General features: G+C 41.4%; 1 protein-coding gene across 1 annotated transcript in view; it reads left to right on the plus strand.

The window, feature by feature from the left end:
- The window catches only part of LOC129378006 (receptor-type tyrosine-protein phosphatase F-like), a 224,795-nt gene that overhangs the window by 184,565 nt on the left and 26,731 nt on the right, over window positions 1-13,499 (plus strand). Inside the window, 4 exon segments of the mRNA XM_055058240.1 lie at window positions 556-710; window positions 6,055-6,167; window positions 9,757-9,789; window positions 11,463-11,560. Of these exon segments, the coding sequence (XP_054914215.1) occupies window positions 556-710; window positions 6,055-6,167; window positions 9,757-9,789; window positions 11,463-11,560 (399 nt within the window).

The raw sequence follows: 13,499 nt of genomic DNA on the forward strand, positions 1-13,499 counted from the left end.
AAAAAAATAAAATGCAATATTAATGTTGCATTTTGCCCTTTTTGTGAACTTTAGCATCTTTATCGCTGAAATGTAGACGGTCCACCAATTCACCAGATACGTGATCAGAGGCTCAGAGAGAATGCAGAAAATGTCAACTATTGCATCGCAGCAGCCTTTGAGTTTCAATTCTAAGCATATTGATTTTGTGATTCAATATATTGTTCAGCTCTACATAGAGGCCAATAAAAGAAACAAATATGAGAAAGACTGCTGACTTCACAGTTGCTAAACGAGGGGAAGCGACAAAGGTTCACTGCTGAGAAGTTGAATGTTAACAGAATTTAAAGTTGGGTGGAAGGAAAAAGTGTAGAAGAAAAATAACTTAAATAATTAAAAATCCTTTCTAATCTGTATTTAATGGATCCATGCAGTATAATATCACACATTGATAATTAATTGAGAAGGAATCTGTATTAATAAGACCATCTGCCCTGATAAAAGGTAGTTGTTCATTAATCTTCAGTTTTCTGTGGTGGGCACTGAAGTAAACACTGTTTGTTTTTCTCCCGACAGATGACCTTTTCGTCCAGCCCCTACTCTGACCCCGTCCAGATCCCAAAGCAGTTGACCCAAGTCGGGGATCAGCCTGAGATGTTGTGGGTCATGGGCCCCGTGCTGGCGGTGGTCGTCATCATCATCATCGTCATCGCCATCCTTTTGTTTAAAAAGTAAGTCGCCTTTGGCTTCCACTCCTGCGCTTTTCTTTAGGTGAAACAGAAGCAAAGTCGATGATTAAAGGTTTCTGTTGGATTCATTGGTAATGGTCATAAAAAATAAAAATAAAAAATGCTTGAACTGCTCACAAACAAAACAATAAGGTCCAATTTCTCAGACTGTAGAATTCAACATCGAGAGAGAGAGAGAGAGAGAGAGAGACGAGATTGATTTGTGTCTCAGACAAAGAGATTTCGGCCCACTTGGCTGTTGTCAACGATGCCGTGTTAAGTGTCAGACGAACTGGCAGCTGACATACCTGCTTTAATAAAATCGCAGCCTGGCTGTCAAACGCGCTTAGGGTGGGAGTGAAAAATGTGTTTTGGCAACACCATTGGTCACTTCAGAAAAAGAAACAGACTGCAGCAGCAGAGGGCTTAGCTAAAAGCTCAGTCAATATCTCTTTAAAGCGCTTGAGCTGCCCCTGTGTAGAGCACCATGATTAGAAACAGGTGCCGTGGAGAATCGGGCTCCTCTCACTGTTTCTGTTCTTCTTCTTGAGCTCTAATTGCGCCTTTTCAGTCGTTCATGTATTGACATGTGATTTTTAAGTATTTTCAGTTAGTTTCTAGTGCAAATATCTGAGAATACTTTTCCGACTGGCTCAAATTCGTAACAAAACAGGAAACCATGCATTGGTTAAAGGGCATAAAAAGGAATATTCATCAACAAAAACAGCAATGGATTGTGGATGTCAGTATCAGTGGAGTAATGCAAATGCTTGAATATATGAGCGCATATGGAAGTGTTGAGGTGCAACGGCAAACTCAAATGTGCAGAAGGAGGGGAGCTGAGGCCTGACTGTAATAAAATTTAAAATAAGACAAATCTAACAAATCAACTTTTCAGCAAAAGCAAAAAATTTTATCTTTGCAGTCCAGGAAGAGTTGCGGAAAGGTTTTTACAATCTGAATTATTTCGCACACCAACTGGGACATTACTGTGATATGGAAGGCAAAGATGGTTTTACTATTTTGAAACAAATACAAATCTGAAAAGTGTGGTGTGCATTTCTATTTTGGTTCTTTTAGTACACACCTTTTAAATAAAACCAAATAAGTAGTAAATGGAGTTCAGATGTCAGATTACTCTTAGCTTTTTGGGAGTAATATTTATCTAAGGCAATTCTGCACATTTATTTATTCGCTTAAACATATTTAAACAATAATTCCAATACTTTAAAAATGCAAATAAACTAATAATTCAATAAAATGTTTAAATAAGAAAATAAACATTCCATTTGTAGCAAAGGATCCATCTGCATCCTCAGATCTCATATCTTTTTTTATTTATTTTTTTATTCCACATACAGAATTTGTATATATTTCTTGTACAGTTTTGGTTTAATTCTCTTAGTCTGTTGTTCTTTCAGTAAATGGTCTATTTTTAGAGTCATTATGCTCCAGCTAACAATTAATCAATTACTAAATTAGCTAGCGATTTATTTGGTAATTGATTGATCACGATTAATTGTCCCAGCCCTAATATTAACATAATAAAAAACGGAGTTAAAATAGTGATGTTGACATTTGGACATGCGGACATCCCGTTTGAATCTGCAGCTCCTTATTTACCTCCCTTCCCTTCCTGCTGATTAAGTCCCTCGTTCTTCTTCGTCCTGGCAGCTCCATTACGGATTCTGCGTCTCGCATCATACCTGCCTCCCCGAGCTGCCATCGGCAGCCTGTGCAGCAGCTGTCTCCGGCAGACTTAAAGAGCCGCCGGTTAATAATAGGCCTTGAGACAGCTCGCTGCCGAGTAGCACATCCTCTTGTGTGGAAGTCCCTTTCTCCGTGTAGATGCTGATTGACAGCAGGGACTGTGGGGAGGTGGGTATGTGGCCTTTTCACTGTGGACTGGCGGTAAATGTGCATAAGAATAATCACACTGTAGCTCTGGTTGCTATTGCTTCCTGCAGAGTCCAGCAGTGAACAGTGATGAGCCTGTTCTCTAAAGCCTCCTGCAACTGTTATTCTCTTTTTTCTCCTCTCTCTATCTTTGTGCTTTCAAGTTGTTGATATTTTTAGTTCATGAATAGCTATTACACATTAACTGCTCCCCCTCTATCTTTTGTTTCTTGCCCCTGTGAATGCAGCAAGCAGGAAAGGTGAGTACTCTCAGCGTTGTGTCATAACTTCATGCACCACTACTTCTTATTTGTTTCGTGAGCCTAGGAGGGGTGCAAAGTTAGCTGCTGAAATCACACACAAAAAAGGACATTTAAACAGAACCGGAGTACAACGAAATCAAGTGGTTATCTGCTCCAATTTGGTGAGGTTTGCAAGACGAAGCAGCCAACTCTACACCCCCTGACAGCTGAGGTTGAGGGAACCCCCGGGTCACGTCCATGTACCAGTGCATGTTCCACATCTAGAGCCAGCGTTCCTCCTCAGATTGTCCTGTCTGCCATGGTTTGTCTCCATGCTGTGTTTCATTATCCAGCAAGTCACAGTGTGCCCCTCCAAGATTGGCCCCATCTGAATATGCCAAGGCATCACCTGCTGCTGAATGGCCCATTGTGAAGTAAATGCCAGACATTGGAAGTGGGGGTTTTGGAGGGGGTAGACTGCTCAAAAAACGTCCTCATTTTTTAGGCTGACATTTTTCACTGAGACACTTTTCCTCCACTTTTAGCCCTTTTTTTAGCTTCTCTCTGCTTCCTGGTGGCAGGAGTCTCAACAAAGGGCCCGGTTCTACCCTCATTAAGACTCCTCGGTACCTCACGCTCTGCGTACTCGTGTTTTCACTCGTCCACATTCTCATTTTGAGCCAGAGATGGAAAACCCCAGGTGGGTTTTCTGACATGTTTACCATACAGCAGCAACAAAGCATCACTGGGTCAGAGGCTGCAAAACTGTTCATGTCTCCACATTCTGTCACGTTATAAGTACAAACCTGAACTCCAAAATTATACAGAAATAATATGTATTTATATGGATAAATGGTGGTAGAAAAGCTCGTGTTAGAAATTTTGCTGTTTTTAGCAAATCCTGCAGAAATTCCACAACAGAATAACTAATTTATTTAAGTTGTTTTTTTCATTAAGCTAAAGTTAAAAGTTTAACTGTATTTACAGCATTCTTAAACCTTAAAATGGAAAAAGAAAATAGGGCCTATTATGCTTTTCATTATATAGAAGAGATGTATATAAAATAAAATTAAATCCAAGACCATCATGAGTGAAATTTAAGACCTTTATCAAAACAGGAATGTACAAAAGATACATCTTTAACATCTGCACTGCCGAGCATTTTTACACAGAATGAATGCATCACTGGATGGGACGGCAACAGAAATGATCCAGTGGCAAAAGAGAACATTGTGCAGCCAACTGACCATAAATTTGCACTTAAAACATGACAAATGCAAAAAAAAAAAGCAAGCTAGCTCACTTTTTGAGCCAGCTAGCTAGTTTTTCCCTTCCCTCCGTTTCCACTTCAGGAATCAGAACTGAGGGTTTTTGTTAATAAAGTTCCTAATATACCTTTTCTAACTAACAAGGGTTTATTAGCAGTAGCCTCAATCGCCACATAAGAAGTTACGGTGGGCCTCATTTGGCCCCAGACCTTGAGTTTGACCTCTGGGTCAACTGTAGACTGACCTTGATCACAGTTCAAGAATAGCCTCAATTTGGTTTGCCAGTTCAGACAGTTAATGAAGAGACACGTTTAAAAACAAGGTTATGAGGAAATTTTCCCTGATGTCAAGCCTGTATGAAAAGGTACAGTTAGAATCTTAAATTAGAAAATTTAATGCGCAACACAAAGTATTCGTCCAGGTTTTTGCTTTTAATTTCAATTCATTAGTAAAGGCAACTTAAACCGTGCAGGAGCTTTAAGTGAAATGGAGACGTTTAATTAGCTTGACAACATAAAGCAAGAGTGACAAAAATCCTATTCTTGTTGCTTAAAAGACACATCTAGAAAAAGATATTCAACCTGAAAGATTGTCTACAGAAATCTAAGTGCTTTGCTTATTTCCAACAAATACTGTTTCGTTTGTTGTTTATTCACCAGGTAAACATCAAAAAAGTAAAATAGCTTTTGCAATTATAATTAAAAATTCTTTACATTTTTTGGCACCCTTGCCAAACAGTTTGGACACCTCATAGATCCTCACAGCCCTCCCCCGCTTCCTCAGCCCTGCGCGGCACCAGCAGCGATCTCTGGGTAAAACTGGACACGATCTGGCTCAGCTCTCGGCTGGAAAGGAGGAGATGCTTGTCAGAGATTAGCTGTCATGCCTGCAGCATTAGCCTAAGCCCCTGCAGCAAGAGATAACAGGTGGCGGTGAGGCCCGAGCCCCGGCAGCAGAGTGGAGGGGGGCGAAGGAGGAGGGGACCAGGTTAAGGCTTCCTGTGCATCGCAGACTTTGTGTATTCTCGCCACGACGCGCCTCGACAGAAGGCCCCCGCTCCTTCTTAAAACCATGCTCGCCACTTGCAAATGGAGTGCAATGAGATGTGAAATTTCCACGGGGCGCCCTGATGCTGCTTTCTGCCCATTTCCATTTGCTGTCAGGAGGTTTGCGAGTCTGCAGCTGTATGTGTGTGAGTGAGCGTGTGTGCATCTGTTTGCCTGTTTGCGCGTCAACAGATGCTGGGTGTCTGAACACAGGCAAGGCTGCGTTTGCTGTTACTTTCCTCTGCCTGATGGACGAACCTATGGTTGGCTGCGTTAAGCCGGTCCAAGCGGCGCTGTTCTGTTCTGCTGGATGCGGCGTGGCCGGGCCTGGCAGCACAGGTGCTGCAAAACTGGTCTAATTATCCAGTGTTGTGCCACCCAGCTGATGAGCTAATTACAGCAGCCGCCTGTTTTCCTCTCAATCTGGGAAACCAGTAAACACAATGTGTTGTTAGAACACACACACACACACACACATGCAAGCAGCAGCAGCAGCAGCCGCCGCAGCACACATTTAAATCTCTACAAACACATACTCACGTTTCCACACAGCAGCTGTCACAGATCCAGCAACAAACGCAACCTAGCCCACTCTAGCAAAATTATGGTGCTTCTTCAAACACATTAAATTCAAGTTTTCTTTCAAACTAATGGGAATGAGACCCCTGGCCCCCACTGTCTCTTGAGTTTCCTGTCCTTAGAAGTATCTTCAAGAGCCATTAAATGCACCATTAACCTCGTCAAGCGTGCAAATGAGTCAAAGTGTGTGCATATAGTAATTATTAATGTCATTTTAAATCATCCTGTCATTTCTGCTTAAGAGTTTTCCTGCAAAACCGATGACAGACAATACTGGGTGAATTCATCGCTTTGTTTTCTCCTTTTGCTTCTGCAGAAAGCGGTCGTCACCTTTACCGAAAGACGAGCACTCGGGCGGCGTGAAGGATTCGCTGCTGGGCAACTCCTCCGACCCCGTAGAGATGAGACGACTCAACTACCAAACCCCAGGTGATTAATAACTCCACAACAATCCCGACTCAGTTAGGTTGGGTTTTACACAGAACTCGTAAAACCCAAAGTTTTAATAGCATAAAACTTTCCTACATTTTGTCACATTTTAACTACAAACTTCAGTGAACTTTATTGGGATTTCATCAACACAAAGTAGAGCATCAGCAACAATATAGGAGCTTGTTGTAAGTAAATAATTATTTAATATTAATTAAAAAAACTAGTTCCACTGGTTGATTTTTTTTAACTAATAACATGTTGTAAGATAAATAATCTTCCAGTTGAACTAGTACTTTTTCATTAGCAGTAAGGAATATATATCTTATATGTCTTGCTCAAAAGTTACTTATAAGTTAGCTTTGTCTTATTTCAAGTGTACTGAGATATTTGCAGTAGAAACTAGTAAAAAAAATACATGGTAAGGTTTTGTATTTTTGCCGTGTGCTGCATCCAGTCCTTCATAAGCTGTGAAAAAGATGCACACAAAGCTTCCTTGTTGTTCCTCGATGTCGATATAATTTCTTATTTTTTTTACGTGCAAAATGGATTCTTATATCTTTTCTTCATCTGTTGACAATTTTTTTGACCTTGACATGACCTGCTTATTTTAGGTTGTTATTTTCACTGATTCAGGTGGGAAAAGAAACGAAAGCTCATTCTTTGTGAAGCTGAGCTTAATTTTTTGTGGCTATCATGGCCAGCTGACAGTTTGAGTCAAGTCAGGTTGAGGATATTCAGATTCTGTCCACACACGCACGCAGCAGTGAAGTGGAGGATGGAGGAGGAAGGTGGGGGAGACTTCTGCAGCATCAGCCTTCCTCCTGTTTCCTCCTGATCTTCCTCCTCCTCCTCCTCCCCTGGTGCTCGCTCGTCCTCCTCTCTCTCCCCCCAGCTGGTAATGAGTCCTGCTGCCTCTGATGTCAAGGTGAGCCGGGCCCAGGGAACAATAGAGCTGAGGGAAAATGTCAGCCCCGGTGCACGCGTCTGACCGTGCGTCTCTTACTGTGTGTGTGTGTGTGTGTGTGTGTGTGTGTGTGTGTGTGTGTGTAGTCCCTTCTCACAGGTTATTAAAGATCTCATTTGCCGTACACACACACACACACACACACACAGCCCTTTGAACCCCTGCAGTGGAATTAAGCAGTGTCGCCACTTTGAAAGAGCCCCGTTCTGCCGTCCTCCCACTCCACCTCTTGCCTTTTGTCTTCCATTTCCCCCTGTAGGGTAATCTCTTTTCTTTTCCTCTCCTTCTCTCCCCTCTCAGTCTCTCTATACGTCAACACTTATTTCCTTCTATTCCTCCCTCACCGCCTCTATGTGTTGCTTCAAGTGTAGTGATTATCAAAAACCACCGAGGCTGCATCTAGATGGTGAAATCGTATGAGACTTGGAACCGGATGAATATTGAACAGCCTCAGCCTTCATCCTCTCTCTCTCTTCCTGCCTTTAATTCGTCCCCAGCAGGTGAACATTCCCGCTCTGATTCTGATTGTTGTTGGATCGGTGTTGCTTATTTCTGGCAGATGTCTCCTGCTCCTTTTGGTGCAGCAGGAGGTACTGACCTGCTTCATCATTGACGAGCCTTGTTCAGATTCTACCTTTGAAAGCCTGATGAAGGATGTAAAGACATCTTGCAGAGGGACAGTAGAATAAGTTTAACAAAATGATTTCAAATACAGTTTTTATGTAAAGAAACCAAAGCTTTTCAACCCAGCTTTCCAAAACTGAGTTTTTTATGTTCACAAAATATAAAACAATGAAAAGAAAGGAAGAGCGATAGGAAGGAAGGGAGTTGCAAGGGAAAAATGACGTAAGGCACAATAAAAGAAAAGGTTGCAAGGAAGGGATGAAGGACACAAAGAAGGATGCAAGAACAAAGGTAGTGATCAAAGAAGGAGGCAAGGAAGGGATGTAGGACATGAAGAAAGGAAAGACACAAAAAAGTATGCAACCAGAGAAATAGGGGACAACGAAGGATGCGAGGAAGGGATGTAAGGACATACAGAAGGATGCAACAAGAGGAGGACACAAAAAATTATCCATGGAAGGAATGTAGGGCACAAAGAAGGATGCAAGGAAGGAATGTAGGACAAAAAGAAGGATGCAAGGAAAGGTATGAAGACAAAGAATGATGTAAGGGAGTAAGGACACAAAGAAAGATTCAAGGCAGGGATGTAAGGACATACAGAAGGATGCGAGGGATGAACGACACAAAAGAGGATGCAGGTAAGAGAGGACCCAAAGGAGGATGCAAGGGAGGATAGTAGGCCAAAAATGAGGATACAAGGACAGAAGTAATTCTAAAAGAAGAATGTAAGGAAAGAATGTAGGACACAAAAAAGGGTACAAGGAGAGGCAGTCCACAAAGAAGGATGCAAAGTAGGGAGGTGGGACACTATAAAGAAAAGAAAGGAGGATTCTATTATTTTTAATCGACACAAATTTCCATTGAGGACGTTAATAAATGAAGCATCTGCTGAACATCTGTTTTGTTCTGCAAAAGCAAAAACAAAATGCAACTGAAAGGATTCATAATGACTTTTAATTTGACCTGATCATTATATCTGAAGTAAACCCTTGCACAAAACAGTGAGATCATGTGTTTTTCTGGTCGAAATAAAAATCGTCCCTGTGTTCATGGACTGGTCATCAGCAGCGGTTTTAGCTGGAAGACTTAAAATTAGAGTTGCTGCAAAATGAGGAGGATTGAGGCAGCGAGTTGGGAAACAGAGAGGGTGAATTTCAGCTTATGAAATTACCTCTTTTCTGCACAAAGCAGATGTCATTTTGGTTAGTGTTCCACGCTTTATTACCACAATTTGGAAAAGAACAAACACAACCCACTGAGTCTTTTCAAAAAGGTGCAATTTCTGTTAAATCTCAGTCAAAGACTTTTCTTTTAATAACGCCTTTCAGGATGTTTTCAAGGTCTTATAATAAAGCAAATTAGCCTGTCTTTTCATTATTTTTTGCCTCCTTTTTGCAGTTTTCAGCTGCAGTATTCATGTTCAATATTAGTCTGAAAACACTCGAACCTGTTTGTATTTTTATTCAAATGCAATATGAATGTTCTTTTCTGACTGCTATGTGGGTTTAAAATAAGATCAAACCTAATCAAATCAATTGTTTCCAGCAGAAATTGTGGTTCTTCTCCATGAAGTCTGAGCGGACAAACTGGATGTTAAGAGTTGGTAGAGACACATTCAGAAAGACCTGCAGCTGGGGCTGGACAATAAATCAATAACGTTATTGCAATAGACACGTGATCAATATCCATAGAAAATACGTCTCATAGAATATTCAGTAGTTTCACTGAACTCCAGAGTTTTAGCCTCTCATTGTTTGCTAATAAAACCTGGTGGCATCAACTAACTCTCTCACTGCCGTCACAGGAGACTTTCTTTAGGTTGAGCTCTATATTCAGCTGGCTAAATTGCCCAGAGATGGGTCATCACCATCTGCTGTTCGGAGTTGACTCACTCCAAAGGTTATGTGCAGATCCAGTCTGGTCAGAGTGTGATCCTGAGCTGCCTCCATTGATCAAGTCGTCTTCTTCCTCCCTGCTTTGACTCTCCTCTCTCAACAGGTCCCAGCACTCATCGCTGCCCCAACACTCCAAGTTAGTCTGTTTTCTCACCTACAGCATACTTCCCACACATGCGGTCTTTTTCCTTCTTCACTCGCTCGCTCCTGAACCCATTCCCCCGATGCAATCCTGACAGACATCACAAGCTTACAAGCTTGTTGCCTCTGGCACTCCAAGGATGCGCCAATGGCCTTCCACTGGCTGTGAACTTTCCCACATCACCTTTATGATGCGGCAGCAGAGGCCTACGTGGTTTCATGGATAGTTGAGCAGGGCGGACAGTTGCACTTGTTGTACATTAGCCTTGTTATCAATGGCTTCACCCTCCGTTCAACCAAAAACGTAGCCGTAAAAGACGCACACAACTACGCACACACTGATGGTAATGCGCTCAGTGGCCCCTCAGTGAGATAAGATTAAATTTGCGTAATGGGTCGGGCCTCGTCTGGTAAAGTGGCCATCAGCCATTAGCATTAATGCAATAAAAAGCTTGCAAAGGTCTGTCACCTGAAAACCTGACCCTTGACCTCACTGATGCACTCAGCTAAAGACCCTTTTAAAGTGTCTGCACTGTGTGAGGTTAACAATAATCCATGGTTTAACCTCACAGGTTGTCCATGTGTTGTATTCATTTAAATAATGTACAGAATGCCTGTCAGAGGTTTACATACACCATCAATCAGCTTGAAGGTCATTGATATATTCCAAGGTTTTACTTCTTTTAAGGATGATATCACAAATATATTCAATGAACAGGCAAAACAAGTTTTTATTTATTGAGGTTTTTCTATAATTTGGAAGTACATAAGCATGTAATTTTACTTTGAATTGTTACTTGTGGAGTTAACTTTTCAATAGGATTTTCAGAGTCATTCTAATTTAATTTTATCCATCTGTATTCGTTCCACAACGGTTCGTGTGAGGTTTGGGTTGTTCTCTTATTTGAGCACTGGCATAAGTTCAATTTCTCTTATTAAAATTAATCAAAGTTGTATCGTCATCCTGAAAAAGAGCTGTCCAAATTTTGTCAGTAAAAGCCCAAAATTTGCTAATATCCATGCCGGAGATGAGTGCATGTAAATGTCAGGCCTGAACTGCGAGTTCCTTTTAGTGCCTCCCCAAGTTCAGAAGCACAGGATGAATTTGTGTCGGTAGATTAGCAATAAATCATCCAATAACCCAACGATGAGGAAGCTAGAGAGCAGCAGGGGTGTTGTTTGAAATTAATCCAGCACAAGCGCTCCAGGCGGGGCCGAAAGACAGCCTTGTAGGGAAAGGGATTTCAAAGAAATGAGTTTTGGCTGGTGACCAGTCAGTTTCTTCCCTTCTCATGGTTCGGAGTGACGGTGTGTCTGATCTGTAGAGGCTTCTGAGTTCCTGCTGCGTCTCCACCACCACCTCTACCACCGGCCGGAGAGATGTCTGTCTCACGCTTCCTCCAAGAAGCATGCTCACCCACTCTACTCATGTGCATCGCCGTGCCAGTCCCACTTTTGTCCCCCTTGTTTGGCATGACGACATCTCCAAAATGTCACCAGCCTGTTTTCCTGTCTCCTCATGCGTTGTTGAAGATCTTGCACTCTCCTCACCGTCACAACCACCTCATGGTCCCACCGGCAGCCTCACTCACCTGGCGGTCTGACCGTCTGTTTCTGTGCAGGTTGGATGCCATTTCTCACTCTTTCTCTTTCTGCTCTTTCCTCCAGGAATGAGGGAACACCCACCAATTCCTGTCATTGACCTGGCTGACCACATAGAGAGACTTAAAGCCAACGACGGCCTGCGCTTCTCCCAGGAGTATGAGGTAAGAGCGAAGCTTTCCTGATTCCTCCTCTTTCAAGTATATAAATGGGTTTCCTTGTACGATCAGCGAAGAACTTTTTTTTTTTTCCCCCCTTTTTGATCTCATGCATGTATTTTAATGGGTTATGGGAGACTTCTTACATAGACGTTCTTCAGTCATTTTCACAACTCTATTACCAAACCCACTAGGAAACCAACACTTACATTAAATGCTGCGAGTTGCTTTTTCACAAACCTCGCAGGTGGCAAGTCGCTTAAGCAATCTGTGTTCGTCTTGCCGCTTCCCAGAAGAATGGGGATTTTTCTGAGAGGTGGGGAGGAGTGCAGGAGGTCTCTCTGCTGCAACTCGGTGAGGGATTATCTGTTGTCAGTGTTCTTCTTCACCAGAAAGAATAAAAAGAAGAAGAGGGGGGGAGGGAGCAAATTTGCATTTAAAGTGGTACATAGTTGGTTTGGGGTTCTGAGCATGGCTAGATGAAGAAGAGAGGCATCCTTGAATACAGAAAAACACAATTTGTCTTTTATTCATTTGCTCCGACTGTTGGATCTGTCTGCTCTAATCGGAGCAGCTTAAATGTTGGTTCCAACAAGACGGTCGGAAAGGTTGTGGATCTTGGCTTTTATCTAGAAGCGCGTTCTTCCCTATGTCACTGCTTTTGACCGATGTTTCTAAGTCTAGAAAAGTTGTGCTGCAGTCTAATATTTCCATGAATAACATTAACAGCATTGGCCACAATAATTGGTATTATTGGAGTGACTTTGTTTTCTTGCTATAGCATAATCTAATTAAAACACATAGGTAAAATCCAGACTTGAATTTAAGTACACTTGTGCTCATACCTTCGTCACACTGGTAATACTCATTTAAAAATAAAGCAGACAGAATCTGATCACTAGCTAAGGCAGTTAGCCGCAGATGCTTTGGACGAGGCGAAAAACTCAGTGGTATCGCTGCACGTTTCACGTTAGGATGGGCATTTATCATGTCATTTATCATTTACCATGCAGGATTTCTCATTAAAAAAAATGTATTTATCGTTATGATAAATGTCAGTGATAGATATTACTTAAAAAAAAAAAACATTATTATGGGGTGACAATTCTTGTTTATTTTGACCCAGGAGAACACTGAATACCACATTTTGATTTCAAAACACACGCGCAGCTACAAAAAGCTACAAATATGCTACAGATATTTTCTGTAACTTACAACAAAATGCTGAAAGGTATTTTTACAAATTCATACTTTGTTTTTTAGTTGACTAGCATTTCATCTCACAAAGGCCCAGTTCTCTTTCAAGAAAGACTTTTCCTGCCTTTGGGTCTAAAGAAAGTAGCAGTACTATAAAGCTGTTAAACATGTCACAAAGATTAAATGAGAAATTAATTTGTCAAGTTGCCCAAACGAGCTCAAAACTGTTGCTACGGTTGAAGCTAACAAATCTAATTAGGTTGACTTGTTCAGCTGAACATTGAAGGTTTCCTAAATGTGTGCAGAAATAGTTTTTTTTTTTTTTGCATCACTGTAAATATGCTGTGTGCCAACAGTAACTTAGAATCTTGTCCGTGCTTAAACACACAAGCAGGATTGCAAAAAACTAATGACTAATTATCGTCCAAAACGGGACATGCGGCCAAATTTGTTTGGCTCCTCTGGTCAAGTTGTGTAAAAATAATTAAAATATATTCATCTTTTATTGCAGAACACAAAATTATGCAAAATTCAAACTTTAATATAAAGTCTGACAATAATATAATCTAATTTACTCATTGGGCAAAAATATCCAACTAAGTCCCTGTTTTGTTTTGTTTTTAAATAAATGTAATTTAAGCTAATTTCCATTCAGAAAACTGGCTGTCGGTCATTATTTAGGCTTTTATCACGATGATAATGGTTTTGAAATGGTTCACAAAATCCGGCGCCATCCTGGTGTCCAGTT

The sequence above is a fragment of the Poeciliopsis prolifica genome, unplaced genomic scaffold (assembly GCF_027474105.1).
Source record: "Poeciliopsis prolifica strain line A6 unplaced genomic scaffold, Auburn_PproV2 SCAFFOLD050, whole genome shotgun sequence".
NCBI classification, from domain to species: domain Eukaryota; kingdom Metazoa; phylum Chordata; class Actinopteri; order Cyprinodontiformes; family Poeciliidae; genus Poeciliopsis; species Poeciliopsis prolifica.